This window comes from Uranotaenia lowii, chromosome 1, assembly GCF_029784155.1.
Source record: "Uranotaenia lowii strain MFRU-FL chromosome 1, ASM2978415v1, whole genome shotgun sequence".
Classification (NCBI taxonomy): domain Eukaryota; kingdom Metazoa; phylum Arthropoda; class Insecta; order Diptera; family Culicidae; genus Uranotaenia; species Uranotaenia lowii.
Window position 1 is genome coordinate 32,056,608 of NC_073691.1, and position 17,660 is coordinate 32,074,267.

Below are 17,660 nucleotides of genomic sequence, written 5' to 3' on the forward strand. Positions count from 1 at the left end.
TGCTTCGGAAAAGGCTATAAACCAGTTATAAAGTGCTCGAAAAAAAAAAACATTTAGTGTCTAAGTAAGCTGAAGTTAGAAGCTTTATGTGGCACATGTGAAAATATTTTTTTAAAATTAAAATCGTGGCAACAAAAAATGTAAATAAGTGATGAAAAACACGTACTTTTCAATTAATCAACCGCCTAAGCTCTTCCAGTAACAGTAGAAAAGTTTAAAAGCTGAAATAGAAAACTGACGTAATATGTCACACTTTGGCATCTTAAGATTTTTGAAATACGAAACACATAATTTTTGATGACAATTCAAAAGTAGATGTATTTCGAGATTTTTATCAATCTGCATTTCCACATGTGCAACATATAGCTTCTTACTTCGGCATACATGGGCACTAAGTTATTTTTTATCGAGCACTTAACAACTGATTTACAACCTTTTTTCCGAAGCATGTTTATGATAAAAAATTCTTCGAATAACTAAAATAAATTGTAACTGAATACTATCTTTAAATCATGTTTCAGTCGCGCTACAAGCTGTTGTCTGAGAATTGTACAGTAAGCCCCATATATTAGAATTTTATTAGCATTACTTTAGAACAACATATTTAAGAAAAACCCAAAAACATTAAGCATTCATTTCATTATGGAAACATAAGTAAAATACAACGTTAGATTTATACCAATTTTATTTTCATTGAGAAAAGAGGTTTACTTTCCCTATTTTTCTTGAATTGAGGAAATTTGTAAAAGTAATTTAGTCAATCGAAATAAGGGTGAACTACGCTGTTTCCAAAAAGCATTTTTAATATAATTTTCACACTACATCAAAAGTGATTTAAATTTTCCATAAGATTGACACCGAACGCCACAATTGCTCAACCTTTCTTTAAATCCATACAAATTGCATTGTAAATTCTTTGTTTCAAACTAGAATGCTTCAAACCTCATGAAACAAAGTACAATTTCTCGACATGAATGTCACAAGAATAGTAAAGTGTCACTTTATAAGTCACTTTATACCTTTAAAAAAATAAAATTTGAAAGTGATCATATTTTTGAACATATACTTAAGATAAAGTTAAATAGACAAATATTTAATGATTATCTCTAAATATGAGGGAAATACTAAAAAGTGGTATAAATTGTTTTCGTTGGATACAGTGAATTTACAAAACAATTTGTTTGAATTTTACCCTCTTAGACGCAATTTTGTACACCGAATAGGTATCTCACAGGAGCTTTGTTATAATAAGAATTAACTTTTGTGGAGTGGAAAACCATATGGATAAGAAAAACTAAGTCTTAATGCGGGTTACATTCCAGATCGAAAAATCGGACCAAAATCGGTCGGAATTTTGCCCGATCAACGCGTGAATCGGTCCGAAAACAGACCAGAAATCGAACCAAACTCGTTCCAATTCAGTGCCTGGTCACACAACTTTCTTGACGACGATAAGTTTTTGCAATTGAACTGTCAAAACAACTGGGTCGTTTCCAGACCAAAATCGGTTAGATTTCCGACCAAAATCGGTCAGTTGTCCAACCAAAACTGGTCCGAATGCAGACAAAAATTGGTTCGTTTTCGGACTAAAATCGGTTTGTCTTCTAAATCCAAATTTATGCTGGTGATTGTTGTAGGAAATTATCAGAATAAAAGTCACAGCCTTGAATAATATATTGTATTTTTATTGCACTATTTGTTCACACATTAAATACACATAAAATTACACGTAAAGATCCGATAAGAAACAGTCGTGGCGACCATGCGGTTCATGGGAGATCCTGCAGAGAAATCCTGAAGATGATAACCTGAAATTTATCGTTGGACTTTGAACAAATAAAGTATAAAACCTTTCTTTAAAGGAACTCACCAAAAAAGGTATTAAAACAATAGTTATTGCGTTCGAAATCCTTCCTCCTTAGTATCGTGATTTAGAATCTCAATCCAAAAATTCACTTCTACACGTCTGTTGCTCACAAGAATAGATCAATGACTGACTTTGTTTTGTTTGTTTGCCTAGTGTTGCCAAAATAGCAAACGTTGTCATAGTTATTTATTTCATTTAATTATTTAGCTTCAGTGTTGCCGAATACAACTATTATTTTATTTTATTTTTAGTTAAATTTGATTTATTTTCTGCTATCCTTCATCTCATCCCTACATTCCTTCTCACCTCTATTCTCATTCTCAATTTTTTTCTCCTTTAGAACAATTTTTTTTAGCAAATATCCTTAATTTTTATTCCATATTCCACATCTTTATTCGCCATCCTACAAATTTTATTTAATTTCTGCTTACCCTTCATCTCATCACTACATTCCTTCTCAACTCTATTCTCAATAGAGTTAAGAAGGTTTAATCAAAACTAACAATCAACAGCATTAACCTTAAAAATCCAAATCAAAATAACAAATTAGAAGCAGCAGCCTTAAAAAATCTGTGCTTCTAAAGCTTATTCTGTCTTTTTCCACCAGAAGGCCTAATCAGAACAAACAATCAGCAATAGCAGCCTTAAAAATCTGTACTCCCTTACCCACTTCCGTTTTTTTTTCACCGGAAGGCCAAATTGGAGCAGAAACTTAATTTTTATCAGCCAGCATGGAGATCGCTGACTTTATAGCAAGACCAGTGTTGCTAATTGCGCACAGCACCTATACATACGGTAAAATATGGATACTTCCAGACAATCTTAAGGAAATTATGAAACACATAAGCTATTTTTATACATCATCGAATTTTACTTTTAAACATTTATCAAATAAACCGAAATCTTGAATATATGAAAAACTCATAAATGTCCTTTAGTGACTCTAGAAATAATCATGACGCTTTCAATCGGATTTCGTTAAAAAAGTAGACTTTTATTCCTTTAAACTTTAAGATTTTACACTCACAAAATTGAAAAGAAAATTTGAATAAAAATTAAACTTTATTTTTTGGTGTTACTGTTTCATTTTTTATTTATGATCAGTGTGTTTTGACAAAAAAAAATCTGACTTTCTGCGATTCAACAAAAAACAATCTGTGACGGATTTCTATGATGTTTATTTTTTCTTAAATTGTTTCAAAAGTCATGTCAAATAGCGTCTTTTCTACAGTTTCCTTAAAAAAATCAATTATCATTACCAATTTTATCACATTTTTCCGATTCGAAGATAATAATCCAAAATTTACCCTAATATTAAAAATTGAATTTTGAAGAAAGACGTCCAAAATTTTAAAATTGTGTGAAATCTGTAAATATTTCTAAAACTCTGTATTCTGTGACACAGTTTGTGTAGTGAAAACTAACTCAAAATTATGTTCCAAAACGAGTGAAGCAGTTAAAAAACTTTTAAGTCTAAATCAATATTTATGCTTAAAAATCGAATAATTTATAACGGTCGCCATATTAGAAGAAATATCATCTTCCACAGTATCCAATAACTTCAGCATGTTAAATGTTCATTGATTCCTCGGAAAGTTGATGCATTCCTCACGCTGGTATTGCAAGCTGTTGAATGTTGAACCAGTCTATCGCAGTTCCAGCAGCAGCCCAAGGATGAGTGTCAACATCACTCTTAGGGCGACTTAGGGCAATAATTTAGCCGTTGGTCCGCTGAGGAAAACTGTGAAAAAAAACCTTCTGTACAACAGTAAGGGGGGTTGGAAACAAGATGAAAAGGAAATTTATCTGCCATTTTTTCCGTCTTGCCAGCTGGCTGATACAAAAGGCGATGAAAATATTTCCAATTTAATGTCACTCTCAGCATGAGACTAGTGAAGCGGGCTGGAATATTGTTTCTTTTTTATACAAAAAATCAACTGCAGAGAACAATCCTCAAATGTCTAATCGTTTAACGTGTCTGTTCAAAATGACTGGAGCAATAAAATGTGACAACCATGTAGCTAGGATAAATATTCGATACCTTCTCTTTAAGTGTTTTATTAAATTTCCTAATTTTTTACAAGATTTAGAAGAGACATTTATAGGAAAGATTTTCTGCACACATTAGTTTACGGGTCCTTAGAGCTTCGTCTTGACTGAATACTTGTTGTGTATACACAAATTGAAACGTTTCCCAACACCAAACGAACAAAATATTGTTGTCACATGTCGAGTACCCTCATCCGGCTGTTAATAGATTCCTCGAGCAAGTTTCAACAATGTCGTATTATTCCAACGGCTCGTCTTTCAATCGAATTTGAATAAATTATAAGCAAAAGCCCATTGTATGATGAAGCAACATGTAGACATGCATGTTCTTACAGCGATTCTCGAGATGGAGTCTATTTTTAGGGGTTATAAGCAAATGTTGTTTGCTCGAGGAGATGAAGTTGAACCGTTTATCTGAGAGTGTGTTAAGATATCTTGACAAATTCGAAATTAATGAACAGAAACGACTCAGCCTTAGGGAGGCACGTCAGCCAGCAGCCACACTTTCCATATTGCTTCACGATGTGTGTAATTCATCCTCGAGTGATATCCAAAGTAATATCATCTTGAATTTGTGATAAGTGAAGTGGTTCCTCCTTCTGACGACGCTATTCGAATAAAACTCCCACGCCTCAAAGGTATGCCATATGAATGTTAGGTTTGACTTTGAAGGGTGTGAGAAATTCATAGGGAAATGATTTTGACAGACGAATTCTGGCATGCAAGGAAGACAAAAGGCCGCTCGCAGCCACAGCACGTTTTTTTTGCCTTTGCTCTTCTTATGCGGTGGCGTCGGCATCTGACAGAGACAGAATGGAATGTCGTTAACTTATTCATGATGCCCTCAAACCTAGAGTTCCTTTGGTAAATTCCTCGAGCGATCCTTGCGGGGCACTGTTATTCGTTGTCTAATTTGTTAAAAACGTGTTTGTGTTTTCCCACCCATCTATCCTTTGCAGATTGCATGCATGTGACATCTGAGGAGGGGGAGTTCATCTTCAAGAAGCTGCCTCCGATTGTGGCTTCGCCAAAGCATGGCCGGTTGATCGACATCATGAACTCGGCACCGGTGATGGACGTTTGTGGTTTGTATTTCGTTACGGATCCGGATAAGCTGGTCGAGGTGACAGTTAAACACCTTGACGTCAATTGTGAAACGGGTGGGCTGATGTCCTTCGTCGATGGATGGGAACTGAATGGGATGTATTTTCCCACGGAACATGACCACCCCAAGAGTATGGACCATCGGATCGAGGAGTTCTGCAACGATCCCAAGATGTGGCCCTTCCATCCGGTGCGGAAAGCTTTCCGGTCCAGTCAGAATGCGGCACTGATTCAGTACCGGATACCGATCAGCGGATCGTTCATTGTTTCGGTGCGGTATTTGCATAATCCGGATCGTAAGTTTGTGTACCAATTTATTTTTACATACGTTTCCAACAGAATTGTTGTTCCATTTCAGCATGCAATGTGATGGCCGAAGGAGTTGCGCCGTTTTATACATTGAAGAATCACGGCAAACATCGGAATTGTTCGCTGACGGCAGTGTTTCCGGCGGTTCTTTCCGTGGTCGGTGTGGACGTTGGCGGTCGGAAGGATGGTGTTAATTATGATGTGAGTATTTAAAAACAACTTGATAATTATGGTTTGTAAGAATTGATGGAGGAAGTTCAAATTTTCGAATATTTTGTGAAGCTTATTAGGTTAGGATTTATGATATGTCAGTACATGAAATCAAAAAAGTTATTTTTTTGCATCACGAACAACAAAGCTATCTGAACAAGTTTCATTTCTTGTGCTCAAACAAATTATGAACGCAGTTCAAAACTCAGTGTCTACCCAGCCCTGACCTGGTGAACTCTTTTAATCTCTACTCCGATGTCCCCTGAAAATAGTTTCACCTTACTTCTACCAAGGCGACCCTAAGTCAGAGATTTAATTCGCTTCCTCTCTTACATACGGCAAATAAAATCAACTCTTTTAGTGAATGCGATTCTGGTCCGCCTTATTTAAATATAAAAAATTCTGAGCAACGTTCAACGCAGGTTTCAATGTTGGAATAAAGTTCTCTTTTTTTCGTATTCTTTGCAAGGTCCGTACATAACTGTTCTCTACATTAGCGATCATCAATACGTGAATTGCCTAATCGTGGGTTATAACACCTCCCCATCAATTAGAGGATTGTGAATGTTGAATACCATCGTCGACTGTTGAGCATCCTGCAACACCAACAACTTCTCCCAGTATTCGAAAATCAGCAAACGCATGCTAACCACAGCGTAGCTGAATATCGTAAGATAAGCTGTTGGAACAAGCTTTTCCTTCCAATTTCGATCCCCGGCAGTAGTCGTCCAGCTTGGCTGTGAAGTCGATGACAAGATGTGTCGCACAAAAAACTCTTCGCACAGCACTAGACCTTTCCAGTAGCTGAAAGCGAGCTCACGCATGCTAACCGCAGCGCCCAAGTAACCATAAGCACAAAAGCTATGCCTTATTATAGCTTTATACCTGCATTCAAGTGCTGAATTACACTATATCAGCACATCAAGTGTGTAACGGGCTAGCCTGCTGCTCAGTCGAGCAAGCACCCCCTCTAAGCCTCAGGAACGGCACACTCGTAAAGGAAATTTCGCGATACAAGGCAACACTTTAGTTTGCTTGTTTGAAATCCCACTTTATTTTTCCCTAGCACTTTAGGTCGCGACTCTGGGCACTGGACGAATGGGTAGCGTAAATTGGTTCTCAAGAACCGCGCGGTAAGTTCCACCCTTAAAATGGTTGTTTGGTCCTACCTTGTAAACGGGCACGGCGAACTAACGGTGGTGACTCTGGTCTACGTTAACCTTCGGCTACGGTCTGCGCAGTCTCACGGTTGTGTGGTAGCTCGGCTGGGACGTGGTGGGCTGGTTCGGGTGTCGGCTGTTCAGCTCCAACAGCAGACCACAGCTGTGCACAGGTGGACAGGGCACGTGGTACTACCGGCACCGTATTGCGGACCAAACTTTTTTTTTTTTTCTTTGTCAAAACTTTATTTAGAAAACGATAAAATACATAAATACAAAATAATGATTGCTACGTATTTCTCTTAACCTTTTCTTTTTAGCATTTGCTAACCACGATTGTTCATTTATTTTTTAATTGTTATTGACAATTATACCTATTTTTCTTCACAAGACTCCTTACTACTGAGCTTTGAGAGAAAGGAAAGAATTTGAAGAATTTCTATTTTGTTAAATTTAGAACTGATATAAGATTTAAAATTCAATTTTTTTTCTGCATCTTCATTGCTTTTTCTCTGGTTCGGCGTCCAGGTCCATTGGTGTCGATTGGAGAGGTTTCCGGAACCGATGGTACCGGCAATGCAGCCGGTGTCGCATTGCTTTGGGGCTTTTTCTTCTTTTTATTTTCTTTTTCTAAAGCCGAACTGGGGCTGGATATGGTCCGCTTAAGAATTACCTTTTCCGAGATCATTTCAGCGTCGTCGTTTCCATCGTCGTCGTTTTGGTCATCGTCGCTTCCGTCGTCGTCGTTTCTGCTATCGTCGTTTTCATCTTCGTCGTCATTATCGCCAACGACGTCGTCGGATTGTTCGTCTTCGTCGTCGTCGTCGTCCTCTGCACTGGTTATGACTTCTACAGATGGTATTTTGGCAGCAACTGGTGCGTTTTTGACTGCAACGTGACTGGTAAGCTGCTTCGGGCTTTCGTGTGGTAATCTATTTTTAGATTTTATCGACAAGGTGGTCATGTTCGTTGTTGAACTTCGGGTGTTCCTCGTTGCTCCGACCGTCTCGTTTTTTAGCACTTGACTGAAAGATATTGGTTCTGTCCTAGGTGCATTTGATTCCATATTTCCGATTTTGTAGCTAGCTAACTTGGGGCATTCAGCCTTGAGATGGCCTTCATTTTTACACAAGAAGCATCGATTTCTCATTCCTTCGTAAAAAATTCTTACTTTAAAATTAGCGATAAAAATATTCGCAGGGATCTCCTTGTCAACTTCCATATGCACTCCACGAATACCGTTGAATACTGGAAAGCTGGAATTTGTAGCAAATCTTTCACGTACCTGTTGTTCAATTGTGCCAAACTGACCTAGGACTGCTGCTATTTCCTTATTGTCGATTTCAGGCGGCAAGTTGAATACTCTGATGTACCGGAAAACTTTGCTGGCGACATTTAATCTTACAGTAATCATCGTCCCATCGTCGTAAGAAAAAGGGTACTCAGCGGCCATTTTGCATGTAAAGCTGTTGAAGACAGTTTCATCTATAAACTTTAGATAGCAGCAACGTTCATTTTCATCCTTATACAGAGAATGTACAGATGAAGCTTGAATCGCCAACGTGTTTCCGACAAATTTAAAGATGTCCAGATATAACGGGGGTTTTGCAGACGCACCAAATGCTATTTTTATTGTATTCTTCCGTATTTTCTCCATTTCGGCACTACGAAATAAATTCCGTTTACGATCAAAAAACTGTTATACTTTTAGTGGCAGTGTTCAGATCAATCACGTGTGATCGCATCGGCGTCCTAGTGTGAACTGCCAAACTTCGGACTGGGCCGAGGGCGGATCTCGAACGGCGTAAAGCACGGCGGCTGGAGCTGGTCGGGATGCCAGACAAGCTCCTGACCGCTGGATTGTCTGACGGACCGGGTTGTCAGCGCAGCGAGGCTTTCAGACAACCGTCAGGTGAAGCTGTCGGTCAGTTTTCAGCATAAACATCGGGGCCCTAGGATCATGATGGGGAATCGGTTTAATGTTACATTGCCACACTTGGTATGGTGCTCTGTTATTCAAGGCTCCGTGTAATGTGGATGCCTTGCAGTATGAATTCCAAGTGACGCTATCAGGATCGGAGTAAGCTGACCCTGTACGCAGGACAAAGTTTTCGAAGTCCATCCAGTAATTCCTCCCATCATGTCCCGTTTTCTCTGGGTGCATTGGTGGCGCTAGGGCCTTCTTGAGCTCCACCTGGTGTCGACTAGCGCTGAGTCGACCCAATGAGGCTTGTCGGGAAGCGCCCTAAACTAGCGACCGCTTGGAGTCGCCACTCTCAGTGCACACTCACTTCAGTATACTCAAATCGATACACGCTGACTTTTTTTCTTAATCTAAAACACACACTTAAATTTATAAAACTTTACACATTATGCAGTTTACAAATATTAAGAATGGAATGGAAATATAAGTTTTTAATAACTGATCGTTGCAGATTATTTTTGAGTTACTATTGTAACCATTTATTAAAAGCAATGTTAATATTGAATTTGATATCTTTTTGTATTCGACATCCCCAACATTAAGTTTCAAGCTCCTCGATCAGAATAATCGGCATAGATTGTTCTGTGTGAGGATCAGAACGCGGATGTTAATAGATAGATTGAATAATTTAAAAAATCAAATAATTGAGAAATTGTCTGTTGCACAGTCTTCACGAAAACATGCTCCAAGTCCAACTTGTGTGCAAAATTCAAGGCACAACAAGTTGATCTTGAGCTTGCATACAGTTCAAAACCTAGATTTATTTAAAACAGCAACCTGAGCGTAAAAATTGCACCGATGTTTTGAACTCAGGTGCGTACATTAACTGTTGTACACAGAGCAATCGTCAACGGTCGAATTCAACTCGACAAATTGAGTTTAAAATTTTGCAAAATTAAACTGTGACGATCTTTTCCATGGCAGGCAGTTCGCTGATTGATGATAATCCATAAAACGATTTGTTTTTCTGAAAATCAACAATCTCAACCACGGGTGTTATATTTAGCATGACTCAATTTCTTATTCCATGATTTATTTCAATCATTTGGGTGCGTTTCAAGTGCTTCCATATTGTTTAGTTACCGTGATATACGAATTATTGTTATTTTACTTATGAATTATTTCAAAAATACAGAAAATTTTTAAATTCATAACACATTTCAACACAGTATCAATTAAATAGTTAGATATAGTGTCTAAAATTTTGATTTACAAAAAAGTCAAAGTTATTTGATTCTTCGAACGGATGAAACGTTGATTTCAATTCTATATTGAACTAAATCTCTTGAAGCAGCGTCGAAAATGCCGACTTTAGATCCAAATCCTAGCTTTTTGATTTGGAAGCGTAAAATTCCATGCATGTATTTTTTTTTGCTTCAAAGTAAATTTTTTTTAGAATTGATGGAATTTATTCTGCCAAATCGAACGCTTTCATCCTTATAAAATATGAATTTGTGGCGATGTCAAATAATATTTAAAAATATATATATATTTCATTCTTAAATGTATTTTTATATAAACACGATCAAAACCAATTTTACATTCCGGATTCTTGCACTACACGCACATAAAATCACCCGGCCTTTTAATGACGATAATGATGTGTTTTTCATTCAGAGTTTGCGTTGCACTTGAAAATATTTCCAAATCCAGCGGTCCGAATGCATAGTTGTTTCATCACCGGAGACGGTGAAAAGACAGCCATTTCGTTTGTCTGTCATCTTTCAGATTCTTGCCTGGAGATTACTGAGGCCGCCGCAACCTAGGGCGCAGGCTTTTGATATGTTACCTTGGTTATAGATGTGCCCTTGTAAATTTTCGTGGCCCTGATGAAGAAATAGAAGCATGCGCTAATGATAAAATTTCAGGTATTTATTTTATTTTATATAATCACCATTCTTTATCTAAACTCTTTCCGGGTGAACTTTTGATTGATTAAAACACTTTTCGTTATCAATAAAAAAAGACAGCACCTAATTTCCACCCGTCTTCCTACTTGAGTTGTTGGATCTTCTAAACTTGACTGCTGCGATTAATTTCAAACTGTTTCAAACATGAGTGCGCACCCATTTTTGAACATGAACGTCAACTTGCACACTACACTTGAGTTCAACTATGTTTACCCATAAGAAAGTTCAACACGTACTTCGATGGTACTGTACAAGAGTGTTTATGAACTTCTTTACACATCGCACATGGGTTGCCCTTTGAAGACTGGTTACTAATGATTAATTGACCAGAAACTAATGAATTTGAGCATTTCCAAGCGCCAAAATATTAGAATTCAGAATACCAGACACTTGAAAATTTGTTTTGAGTCGTAGGAAACAAAAATGATGTTTGCTGTGTAAGTTATAATCAGTATTCAAAAACAACTATTGAATGATTGATTGAATGATTGTATTATTTGAACTGATAAAACTCTCATTTGAGTTGCAGGATTCAAACCATTCAAAATCTAGCCAACTTTTTTTTGATTTCCTTAACCTGAACTAATAGTTAATTGTAACCGACAGACAGCGTTAATAAATTACAAATTACATGAATGAATCCTACAATAACATATTATGTGAGTAAAATGTAGAACTAATTAATAAATCAAAATGAGTGAGAAAATTGGAGCGTGTGTTTTTGTAAACAACAATTTTCGACCACGTGGCGACGAAAATTCAAAACATTATCAGGGATGCCAATTTGATGAAAATTTCATTAAAAATCTTGAGCCACAATTCGATTTACATTACTTTGGGATAATTCCTCTAAAGAAATGGTAGCTAGTGTAATGATACCGGATTGGCTGGTTTTATGCGGATTTTCAAAGAAAAAAATTAGGAAAGCGAGGTGGTGGTGGTATGTATTTAAAGAAAAAAAGCTTGATTTTTACCCAGGATATATCCACAATTTTGGCAAGCTCCTATTAAACTAACGATGTATGATTTTTTCGTCAAATAACAATTTTTGCTTAATCAAATTGAACTTATAACCATTTTATAAAATTATAAATAAGATCAATGCCACTCAGGTGTCTCGAGAAAATATAATTTTTCATGTTTAAATTTCGCAATTCCTGAAATTCTATAAAAATACTGGGATTTGGACTGATTAGCCTGGTTTTTAATTTGAAAATTTTGAGTTCCAATGAGAGGATTTTGCAAAGATTTTTGGTCAATATGTCCAGGTTGATTCGGCCTGGATACGTTCTGGAAAGGTTATTCATGTGACATTTTGGATTTCGTCACTGTCCTGAATATATCCAAAAACTCTATAAGATTACACAATGGTTTAAGAAGGTTTACCGTAGGAACAACAAAACTAACCTTAGCAAACGGCTACAAAAGTAGAGACAAAATTTCTTTAATTTTCCAATAAAAACTAAATATCACTACTATCATGTTTGCGATGGTGATCAAATAAGTCTTAAAAGTAAGTTTCTACTACGATTTCATGTAAGCTGGGTTGAAGGGTCATTTAAAAAGCAAACAATTAAAAAAAATTAAATTGATCAGAATAAATTTCAAATTATAAAATCTTTTCAATAATTAATCCCAATTATTTCGTCTATAAGCTGAAATTTTGGGTTAATTTGAATTGATTAATATTCTTTCTGGATATTTTTGTTTATAATATAAGAAAAACTTTGTTTTCGAAAGTATTTCTAGTAAATTAGAAATCGACGTATCTCTATATAAAAATTCAATAAGTTTAACACAGTTCGGTTGTAAAATTTTGTCATTTTTTCAATGTAAATGCTAGATATAGATAAAATTCGGGTTTCCAGCTCCCAGCGTTTGTTAGTTTCTATTCAGTTATAATAATATTTAGAATTAAAGAAATAATAGTTTAAGGAATTATATTAATTGTGGCAAAAAATTTACGAAAAGAATTAAACATACTGCAACTGGCAACTTTGCCACCGTCCAAAAAGTAAACAAACCGGGAAAAATTCGAAAAGTTTTTCGCGATTTCAACCATTTTCACCACCTCATTCGGCATCAACACCGAGCGCAAATGATGCGGGACATTAATGGAAATCTTTGGAAATCTTCAAAAAGTGTGCCACCCTCACCGAAAAAAATTTAAAAATGCAAGTAGATTTTTTTCCATACAAAGTTTTACCAAAAAGAACCAATTTGATCAGCGCCACCTGTTAGTGAATAGTGAACTAGGGTGTCAAAAAACATACGCCATTGGTACGGTGTTCGGGAAATTACGGTGATCATTCTCCCTCGCGCACTAAAGCACCTTCTACAATAAGTTAACACACTGGTTACAAGTGCAATTTTGCATAATAACAGCCCTTTTATCAGCTTTGCACTGTGCTTTTGAAATGCAACATAGCTCTTAATAAGAATAACACATGTGCAATTTTGCATTTGCATTTTGCATTTTCTAAGCATTAAATTGGCATCACAATAGCTTGCTTTGATTCTTTTTAGCACTCTGTAAGCATTATGCCAAAGCACATTTGAATTGATTGATGCTGAATTAATGTAAATTTAGGGCACAGGTTGCCAGAATTTGATTCAAATAGAGCTTTTTCTTTCAAAGATTTAACGCGGACCTGGTAGGTCCACAAGCAGAGTTAACCAATGCAAATACAGTGCTTTTATTGGGTTAAACCAGTTTCTGCACTGAAGTGTTTTGTTATTTGTTATTTATTTCTTATCAACGGATCACATGTTGATCCAAATGATTACTTAAAATTAAAAATTAAAAACATAACATTAAGTCTAACTATGGGGTACTCAAGGCCCGTATCACTTTTCTTCGGAAAACATCCCTCGAAACGTCGAAGTCAAAATGCGCCGAGAAACGGTTGAACGATCCCATTGCGCCGATGAGGGCGCTGTTAGCTCCGTAATTGTTCATTCGAAGGGGAATGTACAACTGAAGATCCAAATTTCTAAGACCACGGGGTCGTACACTAAGCGGAATAGCCTCCAGTAGCGTGGGACAGTCGATTCGCGATGACAGGAGGTCGGCGACGAATGAGGCACGTGTTGCTTGTCTGCGGGCTTGAAGAGTATCGATATCTATGAGGCGGCATCGATTTTCGTAGCTAGGTAAGCGAAAAGGGTCTTGCCAGTTCAGGTGTCTAAGGGCGTATCGCAAGAATCGCCGCTGGATAGCCTCGAGCCGATCGACACCGTTCTGGTAGTAGGGACACCAGATAGCTGATGCGTATTCAAGGATGGAACGAACGATGCTGCAGTATAGTATAGGCTTCTCAGGCAATATACATCCTTGAAGTCCTTCGCCACTCTAAAAATGAAACCGAGACTTCTGGATGCTTTGTCAATCAAGTAGTTGGTGTGTGCCTTGAATTCCAAGCGCTGATCTAAGATTACGCCAAGATCGTTAACGTGGTTCACACGTGAGATGGGTTCGCCTCCTAGGAAGTACTCCGCGATTAAAGGTTGCCGCTTACGAGAAAAGCTGATGACTGCACATTTGTTTCGGTTTAATGGCAGACAGTTAAGTTTGCACCAATCAGCGAAGAGGATAAATTGACATTGCAGAAAATTTATGTCGTCGTGGTCGTTTATGGTGTAAAATAGTTTTAGGTCATCGGCATAGCAGAGTTTGGGGACGTCGAGGAGTGACAACACGTCGTTGAAATAAATTAGGAAAATGATCGGTCCTAGATGGCTACCTTGGGGCACACCAGAGGTGGCTGGGAACTGCCTGGAAAAGGTGTCACCCGTTCGAACAATCAATTTGCGACCGGTTAAGTAACTGCGGAACCAGCCCAGTAGCGTACCACAGAATCCTAAGCGTTAGAGTTTTCCGATGGCAATCTCATGGTTCATCTTGTCGAATGCAGCGGACAGATCGGTGTAGATTGCATCAGTTTGAGATTTGGCACCAATACTTTCATGCACAACAGAAGTAAACGTTAGCAAGTTACTTGTTGTAGAGCGTTTGGGCATGAATCCGTGTTGATCATTGGAGATGTAATTTTTGCAGGACGTGAAAAAAGGATCCAAGACCACCAATTCAAATAGTTTGGCAATAAAACATAAGCAGTGATTCCACGGTAATTGTTAATATCTCTCCTATCTCCTTTTTTATGAACCGGGAACATGTAAGCTTCCTTCCATAGTAGAGCGAAGCTTGAAAAATGAGCCGAATAGGGGTCAGCAAAACAGGCATGAAACTTTTCAAAAAAGCAGCTGGTATACCGTCCGGACCCGTAGAAAAGGAATTCTTGAGCTTCGCTGCTGCTTTAGAGATGACTGCCTCCTCGATTTCAAAACCATTTATTGAAAAGCCCACTGGCGAAACGTTCCTGACAGCACTAGCTTAATGTTCTGGGGATGTTGAAGCTGAAGTGAAGATACTGGAAAATTTTTGGGCGAAGAGATCGCAGATACCACGATCAGAGTTCGCCGTGATGTCGTCCAAAAACATGTTTGAAGGTATACCAGGTTCCTTACGCTGACTCTTTACGTGTTTCCAAAAAGATTTTGGGCAAGACTTGAGGTTACGTTGTAAGCGACGTAGGTAGTTATGGTAACAACGTTCGCTGGCTTTTTTATAAACGAAGTTAAGTTTACGGTATATATCCTTAGTGTAGGATGATTTTTGCTTCTTGTAATTTCGAAGAGCACACCTTTTAGCAGCCTTCAGTTGTCGCAGTTCAGTCGTGATCCAGGGGATTCGCGTATTTCCGCTGCTAGAGCGTTTTGGAACGTGACGATCGATGACATAATTCAGAATGTGTGAGAAGGTATAGCTCAGATACCCAGTCGATAGTTGCCAGAATGTGAGAGATGTCATCGAAGTTAGCGTTTTTGAAGTCGAGGTAGAAGGTCGCTGGTTTTCCTACTGTAGCGATCAGCCTAGTTATTTCAAGTGATGCCAGTAGAGCAGGGTGATGTGGGACTACTTTAACTAGCGGTGCAGGAGCGAGTTCGATGAACGGTAAACGGGAAGCAGCAGTTAATTTCGCCAAACCTGGCTCACAGGACCAATACGATGCACAGAATCAAGCTCTAAAGCTTTCGTTACAGCAGAATTGGAGCTTGTTTTTAGTGCTTCTGGTTACTTGGGCGTAGCACCACACCATGTGAGTATCCCTCACGGTAATCGGCTTCATCTAAGATCCTCTCCGGACCATTGTTTTGCTAGACCACAATCGGTTCCCAAGAATCCTGCTCCAGGCCGTCGGAAATGAGCTTACGTTACTAACCGCAGCGTAGCTGGTGACCCTCTCGAAAACCGTCTTCCCGCCTGGAGCATGTCGTGCATTTGCGCTGGCGATCCTCTGTGCTTAGTACCTCTACATTGGCTTATCCCTCTGTACAGGCTGTTCCTACACCTTGACTCGTCTCTGCGTTGGTTGGCTCTTCCTCTGGCTGATGGACTTCGCTGATCTGGGTGCTGGTACACTTGCTAACCGTAAGTATCTGCACTGGCTTTTTTCTCTGTGCTGGTAGCTGGCGCACTTGCTATCCACAAGTCTGGAACTTGGGAGTACCCCTCCCGCCAACTCTTTGTTTCCCCAAGACGTGTTTGATCCCTTATCATTTTGAAAAGAAAGATTAAATGTAGGTTTCTGTGGTGTTAATCCAGATGCACTCTACACTAGCGATTGCTAGTTCCACCAGCAATCGTCAATACGCAAATTGCCCAACTCGTGGGTTAAAACAAATACAAAATAAGATTGAAATTAATCGCTGGTCAGTGATTGAATTTTCCATCGAAGACTGCTCATAAGCTTTAGCACAGAGTTGCGGAATTTTCAAATGAATAGCTATGCAGAATTTACATATTTTCTGAAAAAAACAATTTGGTGATTGCCATAAAAGTTGCAATAGATATCGCTTGAGGATAATTTGTCGGATTCATCTCCTTCGGTACGTTCTGGTCTTTGATATCAAGCCACCGTGAACTCATCAAGCCAGTAGTGAACTGATGCCAAATCCGGCCAAAACAGTACTGGGTGATCAGGCTTGCGCCTGCATGGCCAGCAGGCGAAGGCTCAGGCACTCTCGGCACGTAAACAGTCATAATAATATTGCCAAACCGTCGTGATGGGAGGAAATTTAAAGTATAAATAGTAAAAATAAGTACGTATAGAGAAACTATAAGAATGTAAACTAGTGTGATAGTTTCCCAAACGCTCACATCGACCCGGCTTTGGCCTCCAGACAGGCATTCTGCGGAACTGCCTACACTGTTTGGCAACCATCAGGGCTTGTCAAAGCCCAATCCCAGAAGGGGAAAGAGCAAGCAGTGGTAGTTTTGCCAAGTGCCCTCTCGAGTACAGTCCAATAACTTTTCATGGTCATAACATGGAATGGTCCTTCGAGCCGGATAGATAAACCGGTACCTTCTGACGGGATACCTCCTTCAAAGAGTTTGTTAGAGCGGATCGGGCAGCAAAGTGGATCGAGCAGAAAGGAAACGAGCAAGTCGAGAATTTTTGAGAACTAACCGGCACTACCAAAATTTCACACCGGGATCGAGGTCGGTGCTGCGCGAAACCGAACCAATCCAGGGGGCAGAAGATCTAGTCAGGAGTCAGGAGGAGATCTTCTTCAAGAGCATCATCGTCAACAGAAGCCATCAAATAGTGAAGCTTTTCCAAAAGTTGTTAGTTGCTACGTTCCAGCTAGATCGACAGAGAATTTCCACAATCACCAACAATTCCAAAAACAAAGACATTCGTTATCAAACCGTCAGACCGTCGAGATGAGACGGAAGTGAAAAGTGTATAATATTATATAAAGTGTAAATATAAGAAAATAAGTAGATAGAGAATAAATAGAAAGTAAACCGATACTAGTGCCTTCGTTCGTCGCTGCTTCGCTTCGACGCCTAGCTCCCGGGTCCAATTACCACAATCGACTCTTTTCAGAGCCCTTCCATCTGGAAGAGTTTGGACCTCGGTCAACCAGGCGATCGAGATCCCTCCGAGCCTTTGCCGCCAAGCAGCGTCATGAAGACCTGTGAAAGAGCCGTCGACTGTATT

At 38.7% G+C, this 17,660-nt stretch overlaps 1 protein-coding gene across 4 annotated transcripts in view; it reads left to right on the plus strand.

The window, feature by feature from the left end:
- Nucleotides 1-17,660, plus strand: part of LOC129738413 (corticotropin-releasing factor-binding protein) — a 69,036-nt gene that overhangs the window by 47,863 nt on the left and 3,513 nt on the right. For all 4 annotated transcript variants that reach the window (XM_055729603.1, XM_055729606.1, XM_055729605.1 and 1 more), the window contains exons 4-5: nt 4,876-5,316; nt 5,379-5,530. In XM_055729603.1, coding sequence (XP_055585578.1) covers nt 4,876-5,316; nt 5,379-5,530 — 593 coding nt within the window. The remainder of the gene's footprint in view (nt 1-4,875; nt 5,317-5,378; nt 5,531-17,660) is intronic.